Source organism: Rhinichthys klamathensis, unplaced genomic scaffold, assembly GCF_029890125.1.
Source record: "Rhinichthys klamathensis goyatoka isolate OS25496 unplaced genomic scaffold, OSU_Roscu_1.1 h1tg000111l_1, whole genome shotgun sequence".
NCBI lineage: Eukaryota > Metazoa > Chordata > Actinopteri > Cypriniformes > Leuciscidae > Rhinichthys > Rhinichthys klamathensis.
The window spans coordinates 6,453,966-6,468,075 of record NW_026606649.1 but is presented as its reverse complement, the minus strand read 5'-3'; the positions used below and the strand labels follow the sequence as shown (position 1 = coordinate 6,468,075).

General features: G+C 36.4%; 1 protein-coding gene across 1 annotated transcript in view; it reads left to right on the top strand.

Moving 5' to 3' along the window:
• Window positions 1-14,110, top strand: part of kcnq5b (potassium voltage-gated channel, KQT-like subfamily, member 5b) — a 169,757-nt gene that overhangs the window by 152,465 nt on the left and 3,182 nt on the right. Inside the window, exons 6-12 of the mRNA XM_056254375.1 lie at window positions 172-282; window positions 1,783-1,878; window positions 2,867-2,961; window positions 3,847-3,873; window positions 5,866-6,086; window positions 8,290-8,398; window positions 10,859-10,990. Of these exons, the coding sequence (XP_056110350.1) occupies window positions 172-282; window positions 1,783-1,878; window positions 2,867-2,961; window positions 3,847-3,873; window positions 5,866-6,086; window positions 8,290-8,398; window positions 10,859-10,990 (791 nt within the window). The remainder of the gene's footprint in view (window positions 1-171; window positions 283-1,782; window positions 1,879-2,866; window positions 2,962-3,846; window positions 3,874-5,865; window positions 6,087-8,289; window positions 8,399-10,858; window positions 10,991-14,110) is intronic.

The following is a 14,110-nucleotide window of genomic DNA, read 5'->3' as shown; positions in this document are numbered from 1 at the left end:
AGGTAAAAAGAAAAATTACCCAAACTATATTAAATACCATCTCACCTGCAGAATGGATAAACATGGTTGATGTCAACCATATTGTGTTTTATGTAATGAATTAATGGTAGGTTAAGATTAAAAACAAGCATGAATTTATAAAGAAACATTTTTTTTTCTTCCATTAACTAGATCACCCTCACTACTATTGGATATGGAGATAAGACTCCTAAAACCTGGACTGGACGAATGCTGTCTGCTGGCTTTGCCCTGCTTGGGATCTCCTTCTTTACTCTGCCTGCGGTAAACTTTGCACGCATATTCTCATACCTTGTTCCCTTACATTGCTTAAAGTATTAATTCAGTGTTTGTGCATCTTGTCACGTCTCCAGATACAACACTAATAAAGAACCACATTGTAAATAATTTGCATAATTGAGACAATTCCTAATGTCCTTCTTGGTTTCCAGCCTGCTCCACACAATGAAATCTTATTCGTAATCTTATGTCGCACACAGCCATCCAGGGCGAGGACAGATCTGAAGACTGTCATCGTCTTTAAGATGGTTAAAAAAAGAAGCCCTGATGGTTGTTACATCCAGGGTATGCCCCCTCGGGGAAGACTCTGTTGCACCGTACCTCGTCTCTTCCTCGAAGCCCTATGGGGACTACTCCCCTTACCCCGCCACCTCTGGTGTTTTGAGGAACGGTAGTCTCTGGCACAGCTACCAAAGTGTGGCGCCCGCCTTCTCTTCAAAGCCCTCTCTCAATGACTTTCATATACAGTAAACAAAGTTTACGGGTTTCCTGCCAGTGTGATGTTTCAGGACCCCAAACAATTGACCCCCCTGTTTCAAACATAAATTGAGAAACTGATTCCTCTCTCACAACATTTGGCAGCATGAAATCTTTTTGGACAATGGTTTAAACAAAAAGATTCTTCAGATAACCTTCCAGAGGCTAATAGGCTTGTGCTTGCTTGCTTGTACTTCACAACCTTATTGGCTAAGAATTGTCCAGTCTTCGAATTTATGGCTATTTACTGAGGATATGCCTTTATAATCAAGTTCAGTTCCTCTACCGGCATATTAGGTGTGCGGTAGTGCCTCTATGCACTAGAGCACTAGGCACTAACTTCTTGGAAAGGTATTCTAAGAATTTTAGTTTGCCTGGGGGACGCACAACAGGCTTTCTCCCTGGGCATCGCCTAAAATGAGTGTGCATCTCTTGGGATTTATTTTTTATACCTTTTAATGTTTGTGTTGTAGCAGGCTGGCCCTTTCCACACATTCATGGATATTATTATTGTTGAATTGGATTGAAACCAGGCTTCGACTCTGTAATCTGCTCCTTGTCCATACTTCACAACCTTATTGGTCATGGTCAGGCATTTTTCATTATAGTGACATGGCTATTAATGTTCCCAGAGAGTCAATGCCATGATGCAGCATTGAGGTTTACTCTAAAGGGAACTTTTTAGGTTACGTATGTAATCCAGTTCAGGGGAACTTGACACTGCGTCGCTTTACCATACTTCACGCAATGCCTGAATACGTCTTCCCTCAGATAATTAGAATCTGGTGACGTGCCTTTCAGGCGTCTATTTATGGTCTCGGTTGCACACTTGCACTACATCACCTGACCACGCTGTTGGCCAATAGAATTGGTGTTTTTCCACATGTGCTTCAGACACCAGCTCAGGGAACCAGAATACATACGTAACTTGAGAAGTTTACAATAGTCCTATTGTCTAATTCTAACCTATAGTATTACTGACATGGTTCTACTTCACTTGCATTGCAGGGCATTTTGGGTTCAGGTTTTGCCCTAAAGGTTCAAGAACAGCACAGACAGAAGCACTTTGAGAAGAGAAGGAACCCTGCAGCCTGCCTTATACAGGTTAGACACAAGAGCCGTGAATCTGCCTTCACATTTGATGATATTACACAATCTTGTACAATAGAATTTGGTTTATAGTGTCATTTTTATTACAGAGAATTTTATGGAAAATGTCATGCCTCTAAGTCAGTGGTTCTCAAACAACTGTTTTTTTCCTGCTGATCTCAGGGCGCGCCCCACACTTTGAGTTTGAGAACCACTGCTCTAAGTAGAGTGCTGTTTTGCACTAATGGTACCATATCTTTTTTATGTACTGTTACTATGATTTGTGTCTGAATGCACCCCCGTGGTTTTGTTGCCTGATAAATCTTTTATGAAATGTCTGAGACTGGGGATAGTTTTACCTAACAGACAAATAGTTAGGTTTAGTTCACAGCAAAGATACTTTATTTGTTTGGACCAGTGTTTCGCTAGTTTTAATGTGGTTTAAATGTGGTTTTAATACAAGCAATTAAGAGTTGTAAAAATCTCCTAAATTTGTTGCAAAATATATTGGAGGAACTTCCCTTCTCTCTCTCTGTGTGTGTGTGTGTGTGTGTGTGTGTGCGTGCGTGCGTGTGTCTGTGTGTGTGTGTGTGTCTGTGTCTGTGTGTGTGTGTGTGTGTCTGTGTGTGTGTGTCTGTGTGTGTGTGTGCGCGGTGCGGTGCGTACGTGTGTGCGTGCGCAGCGTATTGTGTTTCTGCTCACTATGTTTTACTCTCCCTAACCCTGAATAAGGCTGCGTGGCGATATTACTCCACCGATGGTAGTCGTCCTTACCTTGAGGCCACTTGGCGTCACTATGAATCTACAATCCCTGTCCCGAGGCATGTATGGGTGCCTGCTCTGACCGAAAAAAAACCTGTGTAGTTTTTTTACTAATCTGCTTTTTTCCTTTTTTGTTCATTTTTCTTCCCTTTCTCTTCTATGGGCTTGTTCTTCTTCTGTCTTTTCCCTTTTTCCTTTTTCCTTTATCCCTTGTTTTGGTTTTATATATTTTTGCATGTAGTGTGTGTGGCGTAGCTATGCGGCTGATGAGAACTCGGTTTCCGTTGCAACCTGGAAACCTCATTTGAAGGCGTTGCATACCTGCAGTCCTACAAAGTACGTACAAACCCCCTGGCAGGTGCTATTCTATATCCTGTCTGTTCCCTTGGTTCATTCATTTTTTTCACAAAGGAATACTTTCCTCTTTCCCTCTATTTAGTTGTTAAATTTCCCCGTGTAACTTTATTGTGCCCGTCTCCCACACGGTCCATTTTTCTTCTCACATCCTCTTCATTTCAACATTCAAAAAACTACATGTCAGTTTTTATGTCCATTTCGCATTTATCTGATTCTGATACATTCATTGACATCCACAAGAATCATTATAGACCAGGTTCTATTGCTATAGACAATAGCAGGTCTAATGTAGGTCTATCTGTTCATAAAATCACCTGATTGCAGTTTCTCTCAAAGTGAAAGGGAAAAAAATTAAGCGAATGGACAGTAATGTTTCTCTCCATTTTGCATTTATGCCCACATTCTGTTTTATAATGGCACATTCATGGATAACGTGAATATGCAGTAGTTGTCCATCTTGGTAAATAGTATTAGCAGCAGTCAAATTGACTACCTGATTAAGAAAAAGGTTTGATTGCCTTTGCCTTGACCATGAAATGTAACTAGACCTGCTGAAAGCATTACTTTAAACATAGAGAATAAACTAGATATTCAGAAGGGCTCCAAATACATATGGCAGATTTATTTGCTTGAGCTTCTGAATTCCTTGCAATACTCTGCATGTTTTGATTCGCATGTATATGCATTATGTTTTAAACTGGCTGTTGCTTTTGGTGCATTAGTATGCATGAAATATTTTATGATAAACTGGATGAATCTGAATTTATTGCATGTGTAGTTTATAACAAGACTGTTTACTGTAGATTAATTTAACATCTCACATTTAAATATTTCTCTTTCCACATCACCTTTTGACACCCACAGAAAGGATCAAGGAGAGTCATCTACAAGGTTTGTGTTGTTTCATATCCTATATATACTAGAAAATAAATTACATTTGAGACAGACTTTTGAAAATTGCTGTTGTTATACTAGTGTAATACCTCATTTGACCATAAAAAAAAATCACACTGTGACTTTATATCCCAAAAATGGGCCTTTATTTCTAGTAATTCAGACTATATTTCTAGTAATCATTAGAGTTCATATCTTCTAACTGTGACTTTATATCTCAAAATGTGACTTCATAATTGGGAATATGACTATATATTTCATGATTGCAACTTTATTCCTCATAATTATGACTTTTTATCACAATGCAAATTCAAATCTTGCAATTTGACTGTATACAGTTACAGTACCGTATATCTCAATTATGACTTTCTTTCTTGTAATTGCAACTCACAATGTTGTTTTATTTTTTCAAAAGTGCAAATTTATGTCTCACAATTGTGACTTATTATTGTGACTCTTATATGAAACTTAATCTCGAAATTAATTCTCTACGTTTTATTCTAGGGAGTAAACAGGCGGAATTCCATATTTGATCAGTATTTCCCTCTGATGTCTGTTTACGGCAATCTGTTATTAAGCGCACTGATTTTTCATCAGACACATACTTTGGGCAGATGGAATACGAAATAGCAATGAATTGAAATGTTTTCATGCTTTCATGTTTTGTCACTTACCAGACAAATGTGATTACTGGGGGTTTGGCTTCAATTAGAGATGAGAAAGTCAAGTCAGACTGTTTGCAGGACTGCATTACACGCCAGCTACTAAGACATAGTGCCATCAGTCCAGATAACAGAATAACAGAGCTAGTGGTGTCATTTGCATAATTAAGTCAAGTCAAGTCAAGTCACATTTATTTATATAGCGCTTTTCACAATACAGATTGCATCAAAGCAGCTTCACAGTGATAACATGAAAGTAGTACAACACAGTTCAATAATATTGTTGAATATTAAATATCCCCAACTAAGCAAGCCAAAAGCAAGGCGACAGTGGCAAGGAACCAAAACTCCATCAGATTGGATGGAGAAAAAAACCTTGGGAGAACCCAGGCTAGTCAGGGGCCAGTTCTCCTCTGGCTAACAATTACTAAGATAGAACTTCAGATTGTGCCATAATAGTATTTCCAGTATGAACAAGGCCAGACAAAATCATTTCCACATCATTATGAATTTATTAAGTACAGAACAAATACATGAAATTCATCCATTTGCCTGAGTGTGAACAACAGATTTCAAAGAGGTGTTTGGATATGATGCTTCTGTGGGTTCTAACCAGTTGTTTGTGTGAAACAACCATCCATCCACTAATTTATGATGCACTACTCATCAATGACCAAGAGACAATGATACCATAATTAGCATAGTTGCTAATGTGACATTATTGAACAGAAGTGGATGACTCACTGCAGTGCTGCATTTTTGAGTGACCGCTGGCCGCTGAGTCATGTTCAGCTGTCCGAACTAGTCATTTTTTAAGTTAATAGAACTAAAGATAAAACAATCTTTTGTAAAAACCAAAGTAGATACTTATTAAACAGAAAGCCTGAGTGTAAGACCAACTGAAAGTCAGAGACCAAAAGACTAGTTTCTCTATAAAATGTCATGTTTGAAATGTCCCCATGTAGATTTCACATTGGTTCAAGTTGGTCACGTAATTTCACTGTGTTAAACAACAGAAAGCTGCTTGGGTAGAAAGTGACTTACATTACATATTGACTTGGCAGATCATATCTGAAGGGGCCTTTCATAATGATTGTTTAGAGTTTATTTGACTGCATTTCTAATACTATGGGAGTCTAAGCAAGCAATGCAGATTAAATAAATGCCTTGGCCTCTGCACTTTTTCTACTTCAAAGTTATACATTAGATGTATAACTTTAATTTCTACTTCTTCTACTTAATGGGCATTGCCATGGCTCATGGCTGGAAGGAAACTGCTGTTCTTTCTTTCACTCTCTCATTCTCTCAATTTCCCCCCCCCTTTTAGTCAGAAACTGAGTTTTAAGGACAGAGTAAGAATGGCAAGCCCCCGTGGACAGAGCATTAAAAGCAGGCAGACGTCCGTTACAGACAGACGTTCGCCCGGAGCTGAGATCAGCACTGATGGATCGAGTCCTGCCAAGGTCCAGAAGAGTTGGAGTTTTAATGACCGCACCCGATTCAGACCCTCTCTCCGTCTCAAGAGCCAATCACGGTCTACCCCTGAAGGTGAAGCAAATTCTGATTGGAGGATTACATTGAACCACTATGTGCTTTGAAAAAAATTTAGCTTTATAATTTTTATTCTATGCTGTCTATGTAGTGTAGAAACATAATGAAATTCAAGATGAATTAAGACAATAAAAAATACAAATCTGATCATAACCGGTAAAATATCTTTTTTTTTTTTTTTTTTTTTTTTTTTTTTTTGTTGAGAAAATATGTTCAAATGTGACTAGACCAAAAAACTCAGAATTTAAGAGATAACAAATATAATTACAGTCAACCATGATGAGACATTAGAGAGCTTATTGACAATGTGATAGTAATAGTTATGGTCTTAATTATCGTAATATTTGGTTGTTACTAAAAAATAGTTTTGTCCCTCTGATTGAGATAATTGTAAATTCAAATTATCCTGACTGGGTCCCAAAGGCATTTGACTGAATAGGATGAATTCCTTCCTCACCCATCCGTGCAAACTGGTATTTATTATAATGTTATTTTAATTTAATATCGTATTCATAACACGGTGGTATGTAGTGCAAATAGTTTTATCATTTGCTGCACTTTGTTATTCTTCTAAAAAATAGCTTACTTCTGTTTTGCAAAGTAAGGTGGATAAGAGTGTTCCATTCCTAAACTAATCATTGTTTTTAAACAAATCAGTTGAGTAAATTATTCAGTGACTCATAATATACTAAAAGATGATGTAACAATATAACCTGCAGAAAATCCCCACCAATAATACACAATCTGACAGACAAATAGAGTGATAAAAAACAATGAAAAGTCCCAGTGCTGTTGTGGTAAATATCTGCACTGTAACACTGCTCATCCACTGAAATATGAGGACGGGAACTATCTAGTGTATGGGAGATAAACAAAAAAACAATGCACTGAATAAGACAACTCCATCCACTCATTGGACTACACTGCTTAAGGCTCTGTTTACATCCCCTGTGATAATAAGACAACTCTTCTGTTGTAAATTATGTATTATGTATAATTCAGACACATTAATGAATGCATATATCAAGGTATGATTTAGATGTAATCTGAAGTCTTTATACAAAGTGAGAAGGCTGTAAGGCACTTGATGTCATATACATTAAATCAGAATAGTTTAGTCAAATGGTTAATGAAAAATGATTACCTAACTTTAATTGTATTAATATGCTTGTGTCTTGTACTGTGTTGCTCTGCGGCCTAAGACGTGAAGGCCTTAACAAGCAGGGGCCCCACAACAAAAGCCTACAAGTATCCACATGTTATTTCAATAGTATAGTTCAGACATTCTACAAACTATAAATAGCTTTGCAACTACATCTCAACTAACTCTCGTTAATTTGCAACTACATGTCTACCACATGTCTACTTTTTAATCAGTAGTTTGAATCTTAATTTTTAATATACAATAACCCGACATAGAGTTTAAAGACTTGATTACGTGTATAAAGAGGCCTTTTGGGGGGCCTTGTGAGGGACACATAAGCATCCAATAAGTGGGGTAACTTGTATGAATTCTACAGTCAAGAATCCTTTTGCCTCTAAGCACAAAGTGGGAACCTTCATATTTTAACCAGAAGCGTATATTCCTTCCTCTGTGATGCCCTTTGGTTGTAAATATATTTCTCTTTTATTAGACCGATCGATTGCAGCCTCTCGAGTCAGTTTGTGTGAATTCTTTATGTAGCATAAAGCAAGATGAATCTGCGACCAACACCACTTTTCCTTCTAGTCTCTGGTTTACATCATTGGTGTAGCCATAGATAACTTTTAGTGCAGAAATGTGCTTCAATCTGGGTTCACCTCTTTAGAGCTCCCATGATGTATCTGTTTTGCATATACACTCTGAATGATTTAAAATTGTACATACTCTTAGAAATGTATTTGAGTAAAAGTAGAGTTGATCAGTTTCAATTCAAGTTCATTTGGACTGCACTACTTTGTTAGTTTATATTCATTTGCAAATTTAAAATTTTTACCTCTGATGTTGCTCTCAGATGTTGTTTTGATTAGATGCTCTTTCCCTTTTTTTTAAATCGAAAAGTATGAAAATGATTTATGTTTGCATTCTCTTGCTTATTACTCTTCCATTTTTCTCAATTCTTTGAATTTGATGATGACTTTTACATACTCTCTCCTTTCTGACTGACTCTTTATTCTTTAAGTGCTGATGACGTTGGAATTTTCATTGTGTTTGCCACAGGTGAGGCTAACGTTGGTGTCGATGAGGGTTTTGATGAGAAAGGGTGTCATTGTGACATGTCGGCTGAAGACCTGCCTTCCGCACTGAAGACCGTCATCAGAGCAATGAGGTAGTGATTCTTTACTTCCCTTCATGCTGCAATATATTAGAGCTCTGAGACAATACAATTAAAGCTCAGCATTTCATGAGCTATCAGTGATTATTGAAATGAATTCACTAAAAGTTTTAGCATATAGTATCAACCAAAGATAATTCAAAGCTATACATTTTTTGTGGCCTGTAGGCTAGATGCAAAATAAATGTTTTTAAAGGTGAATTGTGTTAATTCTGTGCCAAGCAGGATTGCAAAAATTGTAAAAAAAAAAAAAAAAAAAATCTCGAAAGCCCATTGGTCAGCCAAACAGATAGACCACAAAATCACGCCCCTGGTTGAGCCAATGTTGCTATGTTGGACCAAAGTCTATACAATATCACAAAACAAGTTGAATAAACTCAGGGTTACATAATTGGTTTCAATTTGACAAACACAAACAAATCTAACCTGGGGTGCGTTTCCCGTACAACCACACAACTTTGCGATGCTGTTGGCGAATGTTCGTTGGAACGATGGTTTCGGGAAACATCGACTCGTTGAACTATGCTGATAACGACGGAACTTGCGACCAGTTGGCTAACGATGCTTTCGGGAAACGGACCCCTGGTTTAAGCTTATCACATTGTTATCCGTACATTGTATCAGGGTTTGATCTTAAGTATGTGTCCATGAGTGTGTGCACATGAAATTATAACATTTTGCAGCGAACAGCTAATCATGTAAAACATTGATCCATGTTGCCCAATTATGCCACTAGATCTGCTGAAATAAGTGATTTATCTCACCAGAATAATCAATATGCCTAAATACTAAACTTTTGTCTGAAATACAAAAAAAATGCAACGCTTTATAGAAGGTTAATATTAATATTAATATCAATCATGACAACTCTCTGAATAGTTTTGCAAGTATGGATTTGCTACTGCTAATAGATACACAGACACACTGCTGTGAGCATGTAAGATATGCTGCTGCATTAATAGACATACATAAATCCCCCAACAAAGCAGGAACAATAAGAATGACACAATACAAGCCAACACACATGCCTGGTGCTGAGAGTATGTAAAACATAGATAATTCTCATACAGAGATGATAGGAAAACAATAGGACAATACAGTACTAGTATTGTATTGAACAGGTGTTGCTGCTATCGACTCAAAATGCATATTCTCATGCTAGCTTTGCTAATGCTTAATTTTTTACTCCTTGCATCATACACAACTTGTAAAACATCAAATATGATTTTGAACGGGTGTATTTACTGCTACTGCTGCTGCTGTTGACTCAAAATGCATACTCATGCTAGCTTGCTTACATGCTTTATTATACACTTGTTGTATCATACTCAACTTGTAAAACATCAAACATGATTTTGAACAGCTATATGTTGGTTTTATTATTAAATGTAGACCATGCAACATCTATTAGTGTTTTGAAATAATTAACTGCTTACAGCAAACACTGAACCAGAGTATTTAAATGTTGAGCATGCAATCTCATTGGCTGCAGGATCAGCGGGGGCCAATCAGCTTGTGTCATGCGGTAATGATGTGATTACGTGCAGCTTTCATGACTAAACTAAACTAAACTTGACTGCTTTGTGGTACAGGCTCAAGCAAACTCAAAAATTGCAATGTTTTAACAGCACCACAAAACCACAGAGTTTACACCTTTGAGGGAAATCAACCTACAAAATGTTTAGTTAAAATCTGTAGCCTAAGCTGAGATGGGAGTAAGTATTTTAACATAAATACACAGAAATACACACATCACCTTTAATGAATTGTCAGCTTGTCAGTCTTATTTAATTATTCTCACAGTCACTGAGAGGATGAGATGAATCAGCGTATCATCTCATTTCACTTATTTCACTTTCAAGAAAGAGTACCGTCATCCAGACACTTCACACATATCAAACACGTAATTTTCTTTTTCTTTTGTCTTGTAGGTGAGGGTCAGTGGAAAGTTGATTTCTATATTCACAGGATGTGCTCATCTTTTCCAGCCTCTCTATTTTGCTTTTATTATGAGGAATGAAAAATGTACTCGGTCTTCTATAGGGTGTCCCGCTTGACTGAATAGTCCAGCCTGTAGCTGAAGTGCTTTGGTAACCCTGTAGCTTTCAGCTGGGGCCTGGTTGGACCCTGACATTTACTGTATGTGATGCCAAGCTCAGACTTTCCCAGGGTGTTACATTTGTCCATGCTGTCATTTGGTTACCTTAGTTTTCAGAAACATTGCTGTGGTCATGCTGAGTCAACTCAAAATGCAAATCATTTGTTTCAAGACATTGTTTCAGTTTTTGAATTGTTCCGTTAGATAATTTAGATGCTGAAAGGGCATCAATTCATCCTTTACTATTTCACTCAGAACAAGAAGACAAATTGGCACATAAAATATCTGTGCTGTCATATTTGTTTTGAGCTGTATACTCCTGAATAAAAGTATAATACTATCATATGGTTCTGCAGGATCATGAAATTCCATGTGGCAAAGAAGAAGTTTAAGGAAACTCTACGCCCATATGACGTGAAGGATGTAATAGAGCAATATTCAGCCGGTCACCTAGACATGCTCTGCCGAATTAAGAGTCTGCAAACTAGGTAAGACAAACCAACTACTGTCTGAACATGTTTTTCCTTATATGCAAACTATACTCTAACATTTAAAAGTGTGGGTTCGGGAAAATGTATTTATTTAATTTGACAAGAAATGAATACTTTTTTTCAGCAAGGATGCATTAAATTGAAAAAGAGTGACAGTAAAGACATTTATAATGTTTTCAAAAGATGTCTATTTCTCTTCCATCACAGAATCCTGAAAGAAATGGTATCACAGTTTTTACAAAAAAATATTAAGCAGTACAACTGTTTTCAACATTGATACTAATAAGAAATGTTTCTTGAGAACCAAATCAATAAATTAAAATGTAAATTTAGATCAGCATATTAGAATGATTTCTAAAGGATCATGTGAAATCAAAGAGTTTATTAGTGGCCAAGTTTATGACCTCTACATCATATTCACACTGGTCTGTCTGGTTCATATTAATGCCATCATGTCACATGTGTTCTGATGGCCCCGAGGCAGTGGTTCTCCTTGGTCATATATGGGTCACTGGGTGGTGGGGAGGCCCTGAGGTTCTGCCATACAATGCGATGTTGAGCGTTTAAGAAGCTAATGTATCATTATTGCATATTAGTACGTACCATTATTCATCATGGTTATATACATTTTCAACTCAAAATAATCCCTGCACTCAAATATGTGCACTGTAATGCTGTACACAGTATGGAAAAAATGTCAAATGTGTAGAACGTCTGAATACTCGCTATTCTTGATCGACCTATATATAAATATATGGAAGCAAAATAATGACTAATGTCTTTGAAACACAAAAGCATGTTGAATTGCACTTATTAAAAAAAAACATTAACAGTGCTTGCATTTTAATGCATTGTATTTTCAGGGCTTGCATTTTTGGGGGCTGAAATTCAGCAGGGTTGTATTTTTAATTTGTTCATATTAAAATGAAAACATTTCCTACACAATATCATTATTAAAAATGTAAGAATCTGTATTCTCCTTCCAGACTTAATTTCCAAAATATTTAGTCTGTTTAAAAATTCCACCTATAATATTCGACAGGCAATTTTCAGTCCATTTTATTTCGCTTTAAAAAATCATTTCAACAAATTCAGTAGTTTAAATTCAGCAGAATATTCAACACTGAGTACAGATGCATAATCACCATCTGCCTTTAGTAACCTAAACAGTAGGTGATGCAAGCGGGTGATGACATAGACCAAAACAACAGGCAGATTCATTCATTCATTCACAAAAACTTATTTACAGAAATGGAGCAAGTGGTAAGTATGTGTTATGATTATCATGGTCAGTATATATACAGAAGGACATGAAAGCTGAGTTTACGTTTAATTAAAAGTCTTTGCGTTATTACTTTTATCCCAGTGTACATGTAAGCAATATTCTCCACCGCAAAGGAGATATAAATATAATGTTATTCACCATGACGCTGATGGTCAGACCAAACATTACATCTGAAAAAGACTTAATGCTCTATTTCTGTAAATCAGTTTTTGTGAATGAATGAATCTACCTGTTGTTTTGGTCTTTGTCATCACCCTCTTGCACCACCTGCTGGTTAGGTGGACTGTGTATGCAATGCATTTTTTTTTTTTTTTAAATAAGTGCAATTCAATTATTATTTATTTTTTTAGAGACATTAGTCATTATTTTACTTCCATACAAACAATACTCAAATGACATATTGCATCTACTGAGATTCTGAAGTGTGCAGTAAGTGGACACTTTGCTATCCCGTGATGCAGTCCACTTTTAAAAGTAAACAACAACAAAAAGGCAGACAATATGTGCCAAGCGGCTCTTTTTAAGCATGTTTTGTCTTTATAAGCATCATAGATTTTATGGGCAATTTTTTTTTTTCACTTAAAAAAAAACTTTAAATCTGTATATTTTCATTATATTTCTTCACTGAAGCCTATAGTGAAGTCAAATGATCAAGGTTTCAATGAAGTGAGACTAGTGCCACCATGTGAACAAAACTGGATATTACAGTTTATGACATTCTTCATAGACTCTAAATGAACAAATCAAATGAGCTGTGAGTCTAAATAATTTTGAATTCCTCACTGTATATTTCAGTGTACAAGATACATGATAAATTCAAATCTTGAATCTTGAATTATAGTAGCAGTTAAGCAGGGGCGTCACTAGGATTTTCATTTTAGGGGGGCTAAGCCCCCAATATGATTTAAAAAAAATATATAAAAAAGGTAACACTTTAGTTTAGGATCTAAAGATCACTATTAACCATTTTCATTACGATGCAAAGGCACGGTTTTATAATAACTGTGGTCCCAAATGTGAGGTAGGACAAATAGGGGGGTTCGCGGTCTCCCCGAGAAAATTTTGATTTCTCTGATCTCTGATATGTGGATTTTTAGATGTTCTGAACGCCAAAAAACTTGGATAGTGGGCAGCTGATTATTTTTCTCTCCTCATCAGCATCACACTCTTTTTCTCTTTGTTTTTATCTTGCCCTGTCTCTTCCCCTCCTAAAGCTGAGCTTTGACTGATATAGGCTTTGACTGATATTGTCAGTGAAGAAAGTAAACATAGGGTCAACTGATAGGTTGATTTTGCCTATGAATCATTTTCTCAGACGCGTTTATTTACTGAAAGCTACTAAAGGTAATTAAGTTTATTAAATGCATTCACAATATGTAGGCTACACATTTATTATTGATCTAATGCCTAATACAGGGCCTAATACAGGGCTTTAGTCACAGAGGTCCTAAATTTGAGTTTAGTAGGGGGTTCAAATTTTTTATTTCTCTGATATGTGCATTTCAAGACGTTTGAAGACCAAAAAAGGATAAGAAATAGCTTTAAAACCATGTCAGTGGGCAGATTATTTGTCAATACCTGCTCTCTTCTCATCTCTATCACTCTTTCTTTTTTTCTCAGTCTCTTCATCCCTTTCTCTTCCCCTCCTAAAGCTGAGCTTTTTTAATTTACTAAAGGCTACAATTTGTATTATATTCTCAATATGTACACATTCATTATTAATCTTGTGCCTAACATGATGAAAACGGCTTTGTTAACGTTTCTTGTAAACTAATTATTACATTACATGAGTCACGTTACATAGGCCTATTTTCAGTTCAAAATGGCGAAAT